The sequence below is a fragment of the Anopheles moucheti genome, chromosome 2 (genome assembly GCF_943734755.1).
Source record: "Anopheles moucheti chromosome 2, idAnoMoucSN_F20_07, whole genome shotgun sequence".
Lineage (NCBI taxonomy): Eukaryota > Metazoa > Arthropoda > Insecta > Diptera > Culicidae > Anopheles > Anopheles moucheti.
In genome coordinates this window covers 83995723-84011811 of record NC_069140.1, presented here as the reverse complement: position 1 = coordinate 84011811, position 16089 = coordinate 83995723, and the positions used below count along the sequence as shown (strand labels likewise).

Sequence of the window (16089 nt, the reverse complement as noted above, 5' to 3'; positions counted from 1 at the left end):
AGTAGCGCTGCATGTTGCTTTAGGTTGCTTGGATAGTTTAAATGTGTGCGTGCAGTTAGCATTTTTATTTGTGTAAGTGAATCAGTTGACTGAAGAATGTGTGTATGTGTGTTAGTTTATATCGGCAATGAGCCTGTTTGACAGGAATGTTCCTGATATTTCTGCATTGCATGGTTTTGCAAAGGTTTTGCCCAGTACCTTGAACATGTTTTTATGTCCATGTCCTTAAAATTTGGATGTTCCGTTGACATGCTGCTTTCCTCCTCATCACTTCCTGATTCGTTTGCTGGTATTTCATTAGGAACGTGACAATTTGCTTCACTATTTCGATATGGTTTTGTTTCTGCCAAGGTTCTGTTTCCGGGCTCCTCGATGCTTACAGTTGGAATTTGTGGTGCCTCTTCGTTTGAGGTCCTTTTTTTCATATACACATCTCTTTTTCGGTATAACACACCAGACTTCCGCAACCTTTTTGCATTCATTTCACTATGTTTGCTTTATCACAACTAAATTCTCCAAGAACAAACCTCACGTACCAAAATATAGATTGCAAATGACATACACACACCTATATTTAAACTTATACTGTGAGCAGAAAATGTTTACATTATGGCGATTTGCCGCAAAATCGCTGCAAAACCGCTGCAAAAGAGGTTGCTTGCAGCGAAACTTTTTCAGTCAACGTGAATCGCTGCAAAACCGCTGCAGGAGAGGTTGCTTGCAGCGAAATTTTTTCAGTCAACGTGAATCGCTGCAAAACCGCTGCAGGAGAGGTTGTTTGCAGCGAAACTGTTTGACTTCACGACATTGGCTTACAATTGGCTATAAGAGCGCTGCATGAGAGGTTTCTTGCAGCATAACTTTTACAGCAGCGAAAATCGCTACAATATCGCTAAAATAGCGCTCTGCGAAACTTTAGCGTTAAAAGTAGCATGTGAAGCAAATATAGCTATAATGCAGCGCCTCATGCTGCTTTAGGCTGCTTGGGAGAGAAACGAAAGCAACAAGTTGTAGCTCAGTCTGAAAGAAACGCCGGCAAATGTAAAACCTATGTGCAATCTTTCAGTATTTTTTTCAGTTTCTTCTCTTTTTTCAAGCCTTAAATTAAGGGTGTCGGACAGCATATTGCGTTTATTGCAAATTACCTATTGGATGTTTTCTTTTGAAATTTTTAGTAGAAGTAGTTTAGGGTGTATTGTTTACAATATTTTCTGTCGATGCTTATTTTTTGAAAAATGGAAAAAATGGCTTTACCTTAACAGCAAGGTCGCAAAAATGATTTGTGCAAGATCCATTGTCTCATCTTGAACCTCCCGGGATACTATTCTTTATCGACAAGGACTAATTTAATGTCCAGCGGGAATTAAGGTAACAGTATCCTACAAAGTTTGCCAAGAAATACATGATCGGCGATGAAACGGTCTGCCCATGAGCTCTAACAAAGTAGTGAGATATCGTAAGATCGTTACTACCGGTACAGTAAACCTGCAGATTTACCTCAAGGAGTGTCTACATATCTCCATCTGCTTCCTCTGTAGGGCCACGAGGGCCCTACGATTTTCTGATCTGTTCTAGTTTTGTGCCACTATTCAACTTCTTTCTGGAGTGATACGAAGCTAAATTGCTTATTTCTTATTAGAAGCACGATATAAACCCCCAAAACGTACCGGATTTTAACCCCTTTTAAAATATACTAGACTATTATGAAGCAGACTCTGCGGAAGCATCCCAAGAAGGTCAAATATTAAGCAGCCATGAAGAAAAAGGTGTAGGTGTAGGTGTGACACCGTAATCTACTAGCAGATCCACAAACAAGAATGGGTCCCTTCCTTTTGGTTAACCTGCACCTGGTCACCTGCAGGAATTGGATTTTTTTTTGGAAAAAAGATTCGAGAATGTGGAGTTTGAGGTGGGAAATCTCATAACTCTTCAAAGATCATCCTCTACAAGAACTTCTACAATTATAAGAACAGACCGTAAGACCAGATCCCCCTCATGAAATAGACATTCTTCATACTCAAACCAAGATTAGAATGGGTCTTGTGTTTTGCAATAAAGTAGTACTCTGGAACTAGAGTACTGAAATGAAATCTAGAATGGGAATTCTAGAGAAATTTCAACAAATAACCGAAATTCTCATTTCAGTGTAACATGATATAAAAATCGCATTAGTAAGCAGAATTATGACATGTCCGTCAGCAATACGCCTCAAAGTATGCAATCCGTTAAAGAAAACATTCATCCCTTTAGAACCTGAGCACAACGCCACAGCGTGCAAGGGTTCAATTCTCGTTTGCACTCTAGTAGAAAAATTCAATTACACACCCGCACCACCTGCACACGCCCATCGAACCTATCGGAAGGGTATCAAATTGCGTTATCAAACTCATACCCCTCATACAGGTGAACACGCTGCACGCCCTGCACCAGTGTGATAACAACCGAACCGGGAATGGGCCGTCGTAGGGAGAAGGGAGGTGCAATAAAATGATGCTTCACCCATTCGATTCATTAGACGGATCCGCACGATGCCGGAAGGGTCGTTTGGTCAATCAAATGGGGTGAGAAGAAAAAGAAATAGTCCCATGATAAGATGTTTGATTGTTCCCCTTCCGTAACCCCTTCCGCTTTTGCCCCTTCTGTTCGGGCACCGTAAACCAACGGTGGGCTGCCCAATTTTCACCTGTTCGAAATTAGCCGACCAGTTTTATCGATTCGCTGTGGTCTCGAACGTACCGATCTTAGGCGTTTTTTCGTACGGTATTCGAGACCTTCACGAGTTAAATCCCAGCTAGGTTTTTATCTTTTTGTCCCCTGCCGGTCGTTCTGCTGATCAAACGGCATCTCATCTTTGTGGAAACTTTTGTTTTTGTTTCGCTCCTTCTCTTCCAATCCAATCTGCCCGATCAGAGCCTTGGCCGGTGATTATCGGTAGCGTTGCATCGCTAGAGTGGGCGCATCGTAAAAAAGGCGTTAGCCGAATTAAAAGGGGACAATGCAATGTTTGAAGGTAAGGTCCAGGAATTTTGGGAATTAGTTTTCTAAATTTCTAAATAATAATTTTTCATTTATTTCTTTAATTTCTTATTTCTTTATCTTTCTCTCTTAAGTTATCCTAACTGTCCTAACTGTTATTAAAACTGTCTGAGAAATCTGCGATTTAATCAAATACTTCAATCTAGTGATGGGAAAAATCACTCCCATGTGGGATTCGATCCGACCGATCCGGATCCGCCTTGGGATCGATCCTCCGAATCCGATCCGAATCCTACTAGATTTTTTTTATGACCACAAAAAACTCTTTGCTTTGTAAACAAAGAAAATGCATGATGGATGTGCGTTTAAATTATGCTTGAGAAATAATATTTCATTCATTTTTTGGGGAGCAACCTATTCCTTCTGTCCGTGTAAATTTGTCCTACCTTAGAGAAAATACGTTCACATGGAACAGAATAAAAAGGCAATAAATCACAAAATATCCGCATCCGAAAACAATCCCTACCACAATCCCACATTCCAATCATGACAGATCCGGATCCGGGATCTGGACTCTTGTTTTGGATTTCGATCCCGGATTCTCGTATTGACGAATCCGGATCCTGAAGGATCCGAATCCGGACTCTTGTTTTGGATTTCAATCCCGGATTCCCGTCATGACAGATCCGGATCGAAAAGGATTGTTTGGGATTCCAATCCAGAGGATCCTGGATTTGGGATCGAATCCGGATTGATCCAATGAAGGATCCAATCCCAGAATCCGATCCGATCCGCCCAACACTACTTCAATCCATCTAACCATAAATCTACGGACGATGTGCATACGACAATCAAATCACTTGCACAATTGTTTTGAGTTAAGTGATAAAGAGCGCGAATGACTGCTGAAAGCATGTGTTCCAGCAAACCTGTTTTTGGAATTACCACAACCCGGCAGTCATGCAACAACATGCATGCGCCCTTCAAAGCAGACTAAAGCAGAGTACCAACACCGATCGGATTGCATTGATTTACTATCATAATCACCGACCGATCGCTGCCGGCGGGGATCACTCACTGGTGCGACACGGTACAGTACAGAAGTACGATTCGCAATCGTACAGTTTGATCTTGACTCTGCTTAGAATAAGTTAAGGTTCCGCAGTTAGCCTACTATGTTTCGTACGCCCGCTAAACTCTTATTGCTCTTTGGTTTGCTGTGTGCCGTGTCTCCAACGCGTGGTGAAGAAAGTCGTTTAACGTGTGGCCGACGTAGAGTGAAATCCGTTTACCTCATCCATAATGGCATTGATGCTAAGGCAGGTCACTGGCCATGGCATGCGGCCATTTACCATGAAAAGGTCGGAAAGCAAGACTATGCCTGTGGAGGTTCCGTACTGGATGAGAATACAGTTCTCACAGGTGTGTAAACGTGAAGTTGCCCATTTGCAACAGACACATTGAACGATGAACTGTTTTTCTCCCCCGTTGCAGCGGCTCACTGCGTACATACACAACGAGGACTACTGGCAGCACATCGCGTGCTGGTGCACGTGGGACGCATACAGCTCAATGAAGAGAGCGAACACATACAGACACACAGTGTGCGGGAGATAATACTGCATCCCGGGTTCAGCAGAAACAGCATCATGAACGACATTGCTATTCTAAAGCTGTCAGCTAACATCACCATGACGAAGTACGTACAGCCGGTCTGCCTCTGGACGATGGACAGCAATCAGGAGATGATCGTGGGCAGAAACGGTACCATCGTTGGGTTTGGCTTGAACGAGCAGGATGTCGTATCGAATCAGCTAAAGCAAGCGCTCATCGGGGTAGTGGATGCGTTAACCTGCATCGCGAGTGATCGTGCCGTGTTCGGCACTCATCTGACCTCGGATATGTACTGCGGCAAAGGACAGCCGGGTGTGAGTGCCTGCAATGGCGATAGTGGTGGCGGTATGTTTTTCGAAGTCGGAGGCAAATGGTTCGTGCGTGGTCTGGTGTCATTTACACCGCTGCGCGCGAATACGACGATTTGCGATCCGTTCAAGTACACCGCCTACACCGATGTGGCGAAGCATCTCGAGTGGATTGTACAGCATGTGGACCAACGGGTACTATCGTTCGAGTCGGATGTGCTGGAGATAGACTATGACGAAAAGTTGCGACTGCTCAACTTCGACACCTGCGGCCTGAAGTCGTCTACGTATGTTAGCGACGATGTCAACTGGACGTTACCATGGCTTGGGTTTGTTCGAGCAACGAATGAACGCAAGTCGCGGTGTGTGATCACGCTTATCAGCGAATGGTACGCTGTAGGTCCTGCGTTTTGCTTCGAAAACGATGGTGTTGAGTAAGTAGCGGAAGATCGGAGATCGTTACTGTGAACCTAGTGTAGAGACAGAGTACCTGACATGTTATCTTTTTAGGGCCTATGTGTCAGTTGGGAACGGATTGCAGCGTACAGCGAAAGGATGCGTCGATCGCAACGGCACGACACTATGCGCTCTGGCAACGCAAACGTTGCGCATTCATCGGGTGATCAAGCATCCAATGTTTGGAGCGAACAGTTCGGTAGATAATATCGCATTGATTGAGTTCCTATACCCGGCGGACTTCACGCAACCGAACGTGCAGCCTATCTGCATACCTGTGATGTCAGAGCTCCGGGCAAACTCCAGGACGAATTTACATGTTGCAATCCTCTCATTGTCAAACTTTGCCTACAAAAACATACCCGTTACCTATCTCGATTCCATCGAATGTATGAGACAGTACGCTAGCCACAACATTACGCTAAACCTGCAGGACAAACGACTCTGTGCCGAAGTAACAAACAAGCAGGACGAACAAGATTGTGACGCACTGATTGCAGGATCGCCACTGCAGGAAAGCATAGTATTGCGCGGTAAGGAACGATACTTTTTGCGCGGGTTCGAACTGGTTGGCACCGCCTGCCATTCGAAGGCACCGCCCGTTTACAACAGCGTAGAGACGTACCTGGACTGGATACTGTACAACATGCGATATAACGAGGCGGACCCCGAGGGCATTGAAGTTCGGTCCGTCAACGCTTCTTTAGATGCGCAGTGGTTAAGCCTACAGCAAGAACCGGGCAATGAGAAGCTACGCCTGTTTAACATGACTTCCTGCGGTATATCGAAGGTTCGGAATGAGCGGATAGGCGACATCAGCATCCATCCCTGGGTGGTGATGATTCTGGGCTTGGATGGCATACTGGGTCTAGACGTGAAAGCTCACGGTGTGGGAGTTCTGATAAGCGAATACTACATCCTGACAAGTGCACATGCTGTGCAACATAAAGCAGCTTGGTAAGTGTCTTCCAAAACTTTTCCCCTGTACTGTTCCATTACAACAACAGCTTTCTTACATTTCAGGCGTTCAGTCATTTTTGGAATGTACAATCTATTACTGCAGGCAGAATGTGTCGGCGTTGATTGTCCGCAATATAAGTATCAGGAGGCTGCCATTAAAGCCATTACCATCCATCCGAATTATGGTAAAAACCCTCGCAACTATAATATTGCACTGATAGAGCTTGAGCTACCGGCCAACTTTACGATGCCCAACCTAGGTGCTATATGTATGCCATTTATACGCGATCTACTCAAGAGCAAGCCGTTGGATTTGGTAGTGACGGCGGGTGACTACTTTTACCTCCGACACAAATCATTAACCGAGCTGAACTCAACGGTCTGTCAGCGGCAGTTGGCTCAAGAGGGGTTTCTAACCTCTGCCAAGACCGTACCACGGTGTGCCGTGGATGCTGTTCAACGTGGACAGGCACAGTTACTATTAAATGCAGGTGCTCCACTCCAAGCATTGCTGCAATTCGATGAACAGCAGAAATATTTCCTGCGAGGTATCAACCTGCGCAACGACCTGCCCAATGAGTTGCCGTACTTACCGGAGCTATTCACCAATGTCGATCGGTTTCTCGAATGGATAGTGGATAACATGAGGTTTAAAGAGTTGAATCTAACGTTTCCTTACGTGCCCGAGCGAACCACGGTGCCGAGACGAGTGAACGTGTCGCCGGTACAAAACTCGTCCAAGCGCAACTTGGTTAACTTCAGCAACTGTGGAATCATTCCAGCTGGTAATGAAACGACGCGCAGTAGCTTCATTCCGTGGATGGGATATCTGTCTTCGAGTGACGTTTTTCTTACCGATAGTAAAGACTTCAGATGTGTCGTTACCCTAATCAACGAATGGTATGCTGTCGGTGTACCGGTTTGTTTTAGCGGTAATAGCCAGAAGTAAGTTGCGGTTTTGAAAATTGAATTATTTCAGACAAATAATCGTCATTGACAATTGTTTTCAGTTATTCTGTACTGTTTGGAGTTAACAGTGTCGATGCACCGATGGAATGTATCGAGACGGAGGGCAAAGCATCATGCATTTATCCCACACAACAAATTCCAGTGGAAAAGATCATCATCCATCCACACTACAATAGTTCCGACTATCGTAACGACATCGCGTTGCTAAAGCTTGCAAGGCCTGTCGATACATCGCAACCCCATGTGCAACCCATCTGTCTACCCTTGCCGGATGAAGTCCGCAGCTACGATACATCCAGTTTGGTAGCGGTGTCGGAAAATCTGGTGGGTTCCATCTATCTAATAATCCGTGTAGCTGATCGGTACATAGATTCCACCGAATGTCAAAAACGCTGGGATAGTATGGCCGTCCAGTTCGCTATAGAAAACCACAAAATATGTATTCGGTTGGAGATAGCGCCTAATAAGGAATGTTACGATTTTATCATGGGCGCATCGCTCCATACGGTTCAACGGATTAACTCAGAAGATAGACATTTTCTGCGTGGTATTCATGATATCAAACCTAGAATATGTACCTTACACAGCCCGGTAGTGTACATCGATACGGATGTTCACCTGGAGTGGATATTGGACAATATGGAAGATAGAAGCTATCCGCTCGGATTGCCGTACGATTTGAGCAAGACACTGATTTTTACCTCGAAATGATGTACGATTAGTTTTACTTGAGATCAAGGATGCGCTTTGCAGTGTAACTTTTCGTTAAAGTTACACAATTTACTTCAAATAAATATAGACCAAATGAAGCTGTACATGCAACGGCTAAACATTATTGAAATGTATGATGTGTGAATCTTAGATTTTCTTTTAAAATACCTAAGTGATCTTAGACAGTGAGATAAATAAAGATATTGCACTAGGAGATAAATATCTATTGGAACACGTAAGTTCAATTAGACTTAAGATGATGATTGAAGACATCCGAAAGTATAGTACCAGGACCGAAATAATAATAACTGTTCTTAAAGTGAGTTAGATCACTTTTTATCATTATTTTGTTTTATTCTGCTGCTATCTTTTCAATTATTTTTGCAGTGGAGGATCAATCCCCTTGGAGGCCCAGGGCGGAATTTTTCAAGGGGGGCCCATAATTTTGCTACGGCATTATCGGTGTTAGGGAGATGTACTTCAAACATGATGTAACAACACCAGCAAAGTCTCGGAAAGAAAGCTCCCTTGCGTACATCTCAGAATTCTGTTGCGTAGCCCTGTAAACGGGCCTAGTAAGCTAGACTCTATATACAAACGTTTGTATGCGCTAAGGAGAACCATAACGCCACTACTTAGCTGGTACGAAATTCCATACAAAACCAGCTGTTTTCAGATTGCCGATACCAGGAGAGCATCCACGAAAGAGGTAGCAACTAGTACAGCAATTTTGCTCGAAAACCGCCGAAAGGTATGCAATGTTTAAACACTAACTTTCCCGTTGGTCGTGAAAAATTTCTTCGAAAACTACCAGTTTCCGAATTTAAAGTACCAGGAGAGCATGCACGGAAGAGGTAGCTCCTGGTACTGCGCCGTAAGGTATGCAATGTTTATACACTAACCTTGCAACCAACTTGCAATGCAAGTTTGGTGCAAGCAAGAAACTTGCAGCAAGATGGCGCGCAAGATGGCGCCCAACTTCGTACTTGCATGCAACAAACTTGCATGCAAGCTTGCATGCAAACTTGCATGCAAGTTCTTGCAAGCAAATTCTTGCATGCAAACTTGCATGCAAGTTTGTATGCAAGTTTGCATGCAAGTTTGTATGCAAGTTTGTATGCAAGTTTGCATGCAAGAACTTGTATGCAAGAACTTGCATACAAGAACTTGCATGCAAGAACTTGCATACAAGCACTTGCATACAAGAACTTGCATGCAAGAATTTGCTTGCAAGAACTTGCATGCAAGTTTGCATGCAAGTTTGTTGCATGCAAGTACGAAGTTGGGCGCCATCTTGCTGCAAGTTTCTTGCATGCACCAAACTGCATTGCAAGTTGGTTGCAAGATTATTGTATAAACATTGCATACCTTACGGCGCATTGCGTTGCAAGTTGGTTGCAAAGTTAGTGTATAAACATTGCATACCTTTCGGCGCAGTACCAGGAGCTACCTCTTCCGTGGATGCTCTCCTGGTACTATACATTCGAAAACTGGTGGTTTTCGAAGAAATTTTTCACGACCAACGGGAAAGTTAGTGTTTAAACATTGCATACCTTTCGGCGGTTTTCGACCAAAATTGCTGTACTAGGTGCTACCTCTTCCGTGGATGCTCTCCTGGTATTATACATTTGGAAACAGGTAGTTTTCGAAGAAATTTTTCTCGACCAACGGGAAAATTAGTGTCCTGATCCTGGTGCAATTTCGTTTATACTTTAAAGTCACAAAGTCGATATTCTTCTCTGAATTTAATTTATCACATAGAAACAAATGTTTTATATAACCAAGGAAGATATTTTTGATCAATTTTCTACCTTGTAAATTAATTTGTTTTGCTATAAATTAACTTTGTTGGAAAATTTTCAAAAATCGCACAATCGGCACAAATTTTTTGGGGCCCCCAACACGGCGAGGCCCTAGGCGACCGCCTACTCCGCCTACCGTTTGATCCGCCGCTGTATTTTTGCTTCATAACGATGCCCTTATATACTTCATCAAATCGAATGTCATTGTCTCTGCTCAAATACTTTGCGATTCTATAACAAAAAAAACCCAGTGTTTCCGGTTTTAAAGCAACAAATACAATTTTCCACTCGCCAAAAACCCGTTTCAACCCGGTGAAGGTTTTTACAGCGTATCACTCACACTTATATCAAGGCGTATCAAGACGACGTACTTCGTAGCGCAATGTTAATCGCGCTTCATCTCAGACGATCGTTGCAACAGGGGATCACTCACGACGTTCATTCGCAATCGAACGATCAGTGTGATCTTGAACCTGAATGGAATAAGTTCCCTTTTCACAGTGTGTGCGGGCGTAGATTGCAGTAATCATGATGATTTGTACGCTCGCTAAGCTATTATTGCTCTTTGGTTTGCTGTGTGCGGTGCCTTCTGCCGATGGCCAAGAAAGTCGTTTAACGTGTGGCCGACGTAGAGTGAAATCGGTGTACCTCATCCATAATGGCATTGATGCTAAGGCAGGGCACTGGCCATGGCATGTGGCAATCTTCCATCAAAAAAAGGATCAAAACGAATACGCCTGTGGAGGCGTAATCGTTGACGAGAATACAGTTCTCACAGGTAGGTTCAAGAGGCACTCAAACTCTTCTGTTGATAAGCATTTTACTCACATGACAGTGAGGAGCGTGGTAACCTTGGTAACCGCGCTTGCTGAATAAAAAATATAACAACTGTTGCACTGTTGTAGGGTTCTGTTTGCATAATGATTAATAGCACAACCATTATAAAACCGCATTATAAAATCATAAATTCTAATGTGAATTGATCGTGATTGCACTCACTTGCAGCTGCTCACTGTGTCTACACTGCCAATGGGAAAGTCCCTCTGGACCAGATCTCGGTGACTGTCGGACAGTTAGATCTGACAGAAGCGAATGAACACACAAAAACGCACAATTTGCAGGAAATGATAGTACATCCTAGATACGGTTCAGCGAGCATTATCAACGACATTGCCCTTTTGAAGCTGTCAGCTAACATCACCATGACGAAGTACGTACAGCCGGTATGCCTCTGGACGATGGACAGCAATCAGGAGATGATCGTGGGCAGAAACGGTACCATCGTTGGGTTTGGCTTGAACGAGCAGGATGTCGTATCGAATCAGCTAAAGCAAGCGCTCATCGGTGTAGTCGATGCGTTAACCTGCATCGCGAGTGATCGTGCCGTGTTCGGCACTCATCTGACCACGGATATATTCTGTGGCCGAGGACAGAGTGGTGTGAGTGCCTGCAATGGCGATAGTGGTGGCGGTATGTTTTTCGAAGTCGGAGGCAAATGGTTCGTGCGTGGTCTGGTGTCATTTACACCGCTTCGGGGCAATACAGGGCTTTGCGATCCGTTGAAGTACACCGCCTACACCGATGTGGCCAAACACTTCGAATGGGTTGTGCAGTACGTGGACCACCGCGTACTATCGTTCGAGAACGATGTGCTCGATATAGATTACGAAGAAAAGCTACGATTGTTCAACTTTGGCACATGTGGAGTGGCATCTTCCACGCAGCTCAGCGATGGATACAGTTGGACATTACCGTGGCTTGGATTTGTCATCCTTTCTCGCGATTCGGACAGTGCACCTAACACACGTTGCGTGGTAACGCTAATAAGCGATTGGTACGCCGTTGGTCCAGCGCATTGTTTTGCGAGCGATGGTATAGAGTAAGTACAGCTGGTCGAAAGTACTATTTCTCCCTCTTATGACATTCCTTTAAACTTCCTTTTTAAGGCGCTGGATTCTACTGGGAGGCACTTCCGAATCGTCACCGCACTCAACGCAAACATTGCAAATCGAGCGAATAATCACACATCCAAAGTACGACGGCAACAGTCTGGCTAACAACATCGTGCTGATCGAGTTGCTAACTGCAGCCAACACGACGCTACCGAACATAAGACCCATATGTCTACCTGCGATTCCTGAGCTCCGCACGAATCAGATGTCGAATCTATCTGTCGCTTCGATCTCAACGCTTGCAAAGTCATACACCAGCACTCCGGTGAGTCTCGTGAGTATAGACCACTGTAAGGCACAGTACGCTGAGTTGGGCTTCAATATTAGCTGGCATAACAAGCGATTCTGTGCGCAAACATCTCTGGAAGATGGCCCACAATGCAACTCCTTGAAAAGTGGAGCACCACTGCAAGAGTTGCGCACGTTTGGCGAGGCGCAGCGCTACTTTATGCGTGGCTTCGAAGTATTTGGATTGGCTTGTGACACAGAAACGTCACCGGTTTACAACAGTATGGACGAATATCTGGACTGGATACTGTACAACATGCGGTACAACATTCTGGAAAAAGCGGAAGCGATAAAACCTTCAATAGTGACCACGCCGAAACAGACGCTCGACACAGAATGGCGCAAGTTACAGCAGCAACCTGGGAAGGAAAACTTGCGCCTGTTCAATATGGACACTTGCGGTTTGACTGTTACGCGCAATCAAAACCTGGGAAAGGTTACGCTGTTTCCTTGGGTAGGCTTTTTCCAAGGTGCCGAACATGTGATAGACGAGTCATCCTGGACGAGGAGTTTGGCGGTGCTAATAAGCGAATGGTACGCCCTGGTTCCCAAGCGTAGTGTACAGGACGTTACAACTTGGTGCGTAATGCCCCCCGCCGGTTTGTGTGTGTGTGTGACCGTAAGTGTGGTTAATAAGGAATTTTCACATTTCAGGCGAACACTTGTGCTGGGGAAGTACAATAAGGAAGATCCAACCAACTGCTACACAACCGTTTGCGAAGTAACGCACCAAATGGTGGAGATAAAGAACGTTATTCTGCCACCGAGTGACCATCCAAGGCAAACGTTCGCGCTGGTAGAGCTGCTAGAACCGGCCAACTTTTCCATTCCCTACATCAGACCGATATGTCTGCCGTTTATGGAGCAGTTGCATCAACGCCAACCGACCCAGGTCGTTATAGTGTCGAACAGGTCGTTCAACACCGAAAGCAAGAAACTCACGATGATCGACTATTTGAACTGTCAGCAACGATTGCTGCTGCAGCAACATTTCGTCACATTCGACGGTGACTATCCGTGTGCGATCGAGTCGGAAAAGTACAGGCAGATACCGTTGTCTTCTGCGTTGGGCAGCACGTTACAGATGGCGTTACGGGTTAGTGGACGTACGCGTTACTTTCTTTACGGGATGGATACGAATCAAGAGGCTATTTTCTCCGACCTTCTGTACGGTCCGTATCTGTTCGCCACGGTGCAGATGGCTGATCTTGATTGGATACTGGACACAGTGCAGTTTAAGGAGCACAATACATCACTGCCTAGCGTTACGCGTAACGGCGACCTTGGGAGAGTCACTTTGCCACCATTGAAAATCGACACATCCAGGAGAAGTTTGTTTAATTTTAGCAACTGTGGAGTCAACACTCCGCTGATTGGTGCATCGAATCCGTGGATCGGGAATGTCATCTCGAATGCACCATTTTTCAACGTGAGCCGATGTTCCGTCACGCTCATAAGCGAATGGTACGCTGTTGGACCGGCGTACTGTTTCGGTGATGTTGAGCAGCAGTAAGTATAATGTATAATGTAAAGTATAATGTGTACTGAACAAACCCCCTTACCAACAGTGCTGTCTTCTGTTTCATTGCAGACATTACGTAGTATTCGGAGTTGTTAGTGCTACTGTAAAAAGGGAATGTTTTAAAGGGGAAACGAGCTCGGATTGTGTGCTTCCAATGCAACGAATTTTAGTACAAAACATCACCATCCATCCGGAGTACAATCGTTCCAGCTACTTCAATGATATAGCGTTGGTAAAGCTAGCCACACCCGTGGACACCTCTCTACCGAACGTGAAACCCATCTGCCTTCCCGTAACGGACGAAACCCGCAGCTATGACATATCGGGTATGGTGATGGGTACAACGGGCAACACCGTATACAACTACGCCGTTATACCTGTAGGGAACAGATACGTAGACCCTGCCGAGTGTCATAAGCGCTGGAGCGCTTTGGCAGTAAGATTTACCGTAGGGATCTCGAACTTTTGTGTGATAACGAAACGAACGCCAGACGATGCGTGTATCGGCGTATTTACCGGTGCATCACTGCATACGGTTCACAAGGTACAGTCCGCTGAAAGACATTTTCTGCGCGGTTTCGATTTGATCGTACCGAGAGGTTGCAGTTTATATTATCCCTTAGTTTACCTCAACACTGACGGTTACTTGAGTTGGATCATGGAAAACATGGACGAAGAAATGCTGCCATCGGACGTCCAATTTGATTTGCATAAAGAACTCATTTTTAACTAACAATTAAGACACAAATGAATATTGCAGATTTTTACTCAACAGAAAACAATTTGCGTTCATTAATGGCACATTGCTCAGAACGGTGCATCACACCCTTACGTTACGTTAGCTCTAATAAGTGAGGCGAAAGTGATATGGGAAACCACTTGGCCGTAATCTTCGCGCACACCCTCCTTCCCGTCGTCAGCCCTTTGCAAACTTACCACCTACGTTCTCACGCAACGCTCCAAGCTGATAGTGCACCGGTGCACACGACTGCCGATCTGCTCTAGATGGCATTTTAAACTGCAGTCTTATCGTGTTTGAAATGGTCTCGCCAACTACAGCGTTTGCAAAAGTGCCCATCGCTGCCCAAGTCGCTGCGTTTGTTGCATCCCAAGGTTCGAATGTGCATCGCAAACCGCGGTTCATCCGCGATAGTTACCGGTGGGAGAAGAAAAAAAACTTTAATCCAAACGAATGCGCTCCCCCAGAAATGGGCAGCAAAATGTTCCAGGGTGCGTAGTTTCGAGACCACTGCAAACCATTGCCGGTTGTGACGCTGTATGCAAATTATTATTCACGCCTGGAACGGTTGTCTTGTTTGGGTTCGTTTTATAACTACGACACCGAAACAGAAGACACATTTAACATTTATTGGGTACAGAACATAATTTCTATCTTGCAAAATGAATGTAAAATTAAACATTGCATTACGCGAATTGCACTCAAGTGCATCAAATGCAGTTCATTCCGCATCATCCACCATCGTATTGCGCTTGAAAGACCCTCAGCACCGGTGAACTATCGACGCTGATAAGGTGCTGTGGCTATTTATAGAATGAAGCAGCTAATCAAGCGGCGCATGAACGTCTCACTATTCATATTAAGACGCACTACAGTGGAGTTCGTGTTTTTATCACCCGCTGCATTGATTGAAGAGAACAAACTTGAAGAGAGACTCATTGAAATCAGTCAACTCTCTTATAGCGAGTGTAATACATGTACCGTTGTACCAGAAAACTCGTAATGTAGAAGATTCTTTCCCACATAATTTAAATAAAATGTACAATCAGCAGCGAATCAAACGGTTGGCGGAGTAGGCGGTCGCCTAGGGCCTCGCCGTGTTAAAGACCCCAACAAATTTGTGCTGATTGTGCGATTTTTGGAAATTAAACAGCTGAGTTAATTTATAGCAAAATTTATAGCATTAATAAAAAGGTAAAAAATTGATCAAAATTATCTTCCTTGCATATATAAAACATTTGTTTCTATGTGATAAATTAAATGCAGAAAAGAATATCGACTTTGTGACTTTAAAGTATAAACGAAATAGCACCTAGTACAGCAATTTTGCTCAAAAACCGCCGAACGGTGTGCAATGTTTATACACTAACTTTCCCGTTGGTCGAGAAAAATTTACTGAAAAATTTACTGAAAAATGATTTACTTTTTAAAACAAATACAGTAAAATTAAGCTATACCCCAACAGGTGGCGCTTTTCATAGTTACACTGGGCCTATATGAAAGTTGTGATTTCTTTTTCTATCTATATTTGTAGCGATACCCACGTGAAAGTGAGTGAGTCTGTGTAAAATATGGCCGCCACTGATTTATCAGCGTTTCTTTAACCGCAAAAATGAGTGCCCTTTGCACACCGTCTACAAACACTGCTGCAAGTTGTGTTGAGCAATGGAAAACCAAAATAGGAAAAATAATAGATTGTGCTTGTCGAATAAAACAATCGCCATGAGTGCAGACGAATTGAGTGCCTTGGAGTCTGTTGGTGTGTGTGTGTGAGTGCGGGGCCACGAGAGCT

The 16089-nt window shown here is 44.5% G+C and overlaps 2 protein-coding genes across 2 annotated transcripts; both read left to right on the top strand.

The window, feature by feature from the left end:
• Window positions 1–4151: 4151 nt before the first annotated feature.
• On the top strand, window positions 4152–8115 carry LOC128297320 (uncharacterized). The gene is made up of 5 exons (XM_053032945.1): window positions 4152–4398; window positions 4471–5332; window positions 5409–6311; window positions 6378–7259; window positions 7325–8115. The coding sequence occupies exons 1-5, from the start codon at window positions 4152–4154 to the stop codon at window positions 7992–7994; spliced, it is 3564 nt and encodes a 1187-aa protein (XP_052888905.1). The 3' UTR covers window positions 7995–8115.
• Window positions 8116–10327: 2212 nt separating this feature from the next.
• LOC128299541 (uncharacterized) lies at window positions 10328–14291 on the top strand. The gene is made up of 5 exons (XM_053035542.1): window positions 10328–10574; window positions 10802–11675; window positions 11743–12615; window positions 12691–13545; window positions 13628–14291. The coding sequence occupies exons 1-5, from the start codon at window positions 10328–10330 to the stop codon at window positions 14289–14291; spliced, it is 3513 nt and encodes a 1170-aa protein (XP_052891502.1).
• Window positions 14292–16089: the final 1798 nt, after the last annotated feature.

What these genes read in the sequence shown, in the direction of transcription:
- LOC128297320 (XM_053032945.1), top strand. Translation starts at nt 4,152, where the DNA reads ATGTTTCGTACGCCCGCTAAACTCTTATTGCTCTTTGGTTTGCTGTGT. An exon ending in TGAGAATACAGTTCTCACAG is followed by an intron (nt 4,399 to 4,470) that starts GTGTGTAAACGT and finishes CCCCCGTTGCAG; the next exon opens with CGGCTCACTGCGTACATACA. An exon ending in TTTAGCGGTAATAGCCAGAA is followed by an intron (nt 7,260 to 7,324) that starts GTAAGTTGCGGT and finishes AATTGTTTTCAG; the next exon opens with TTATTCTGTACTGTTTGGAG.
- LOC128299541 (XM_053035542.1), top strand. Translation starts at nt 10,328, where the DNA reads ATGATTTGTACGCTCGCTAAGCTATTATTGCTCTTTGGTTTGCTGTGT. An exon ending in CGAGAATACAGTTCTCACAG is followed by an intron (nt 10,575 to 10,801) that starts GTAGGTTCAAGA and finishes ACTCACTTGCAG; the next exon opens with CTGCTCACTGTGTCTACACT. An exon ending in GTACAGGACGTTACAACTTG is followed by an intron (nt 12,616 to 12,690) that starts GTGCGTAATGCC and finishes TTCACATTTCAG; the next exon opens with GCGAACACTTGTGCTGGGGA.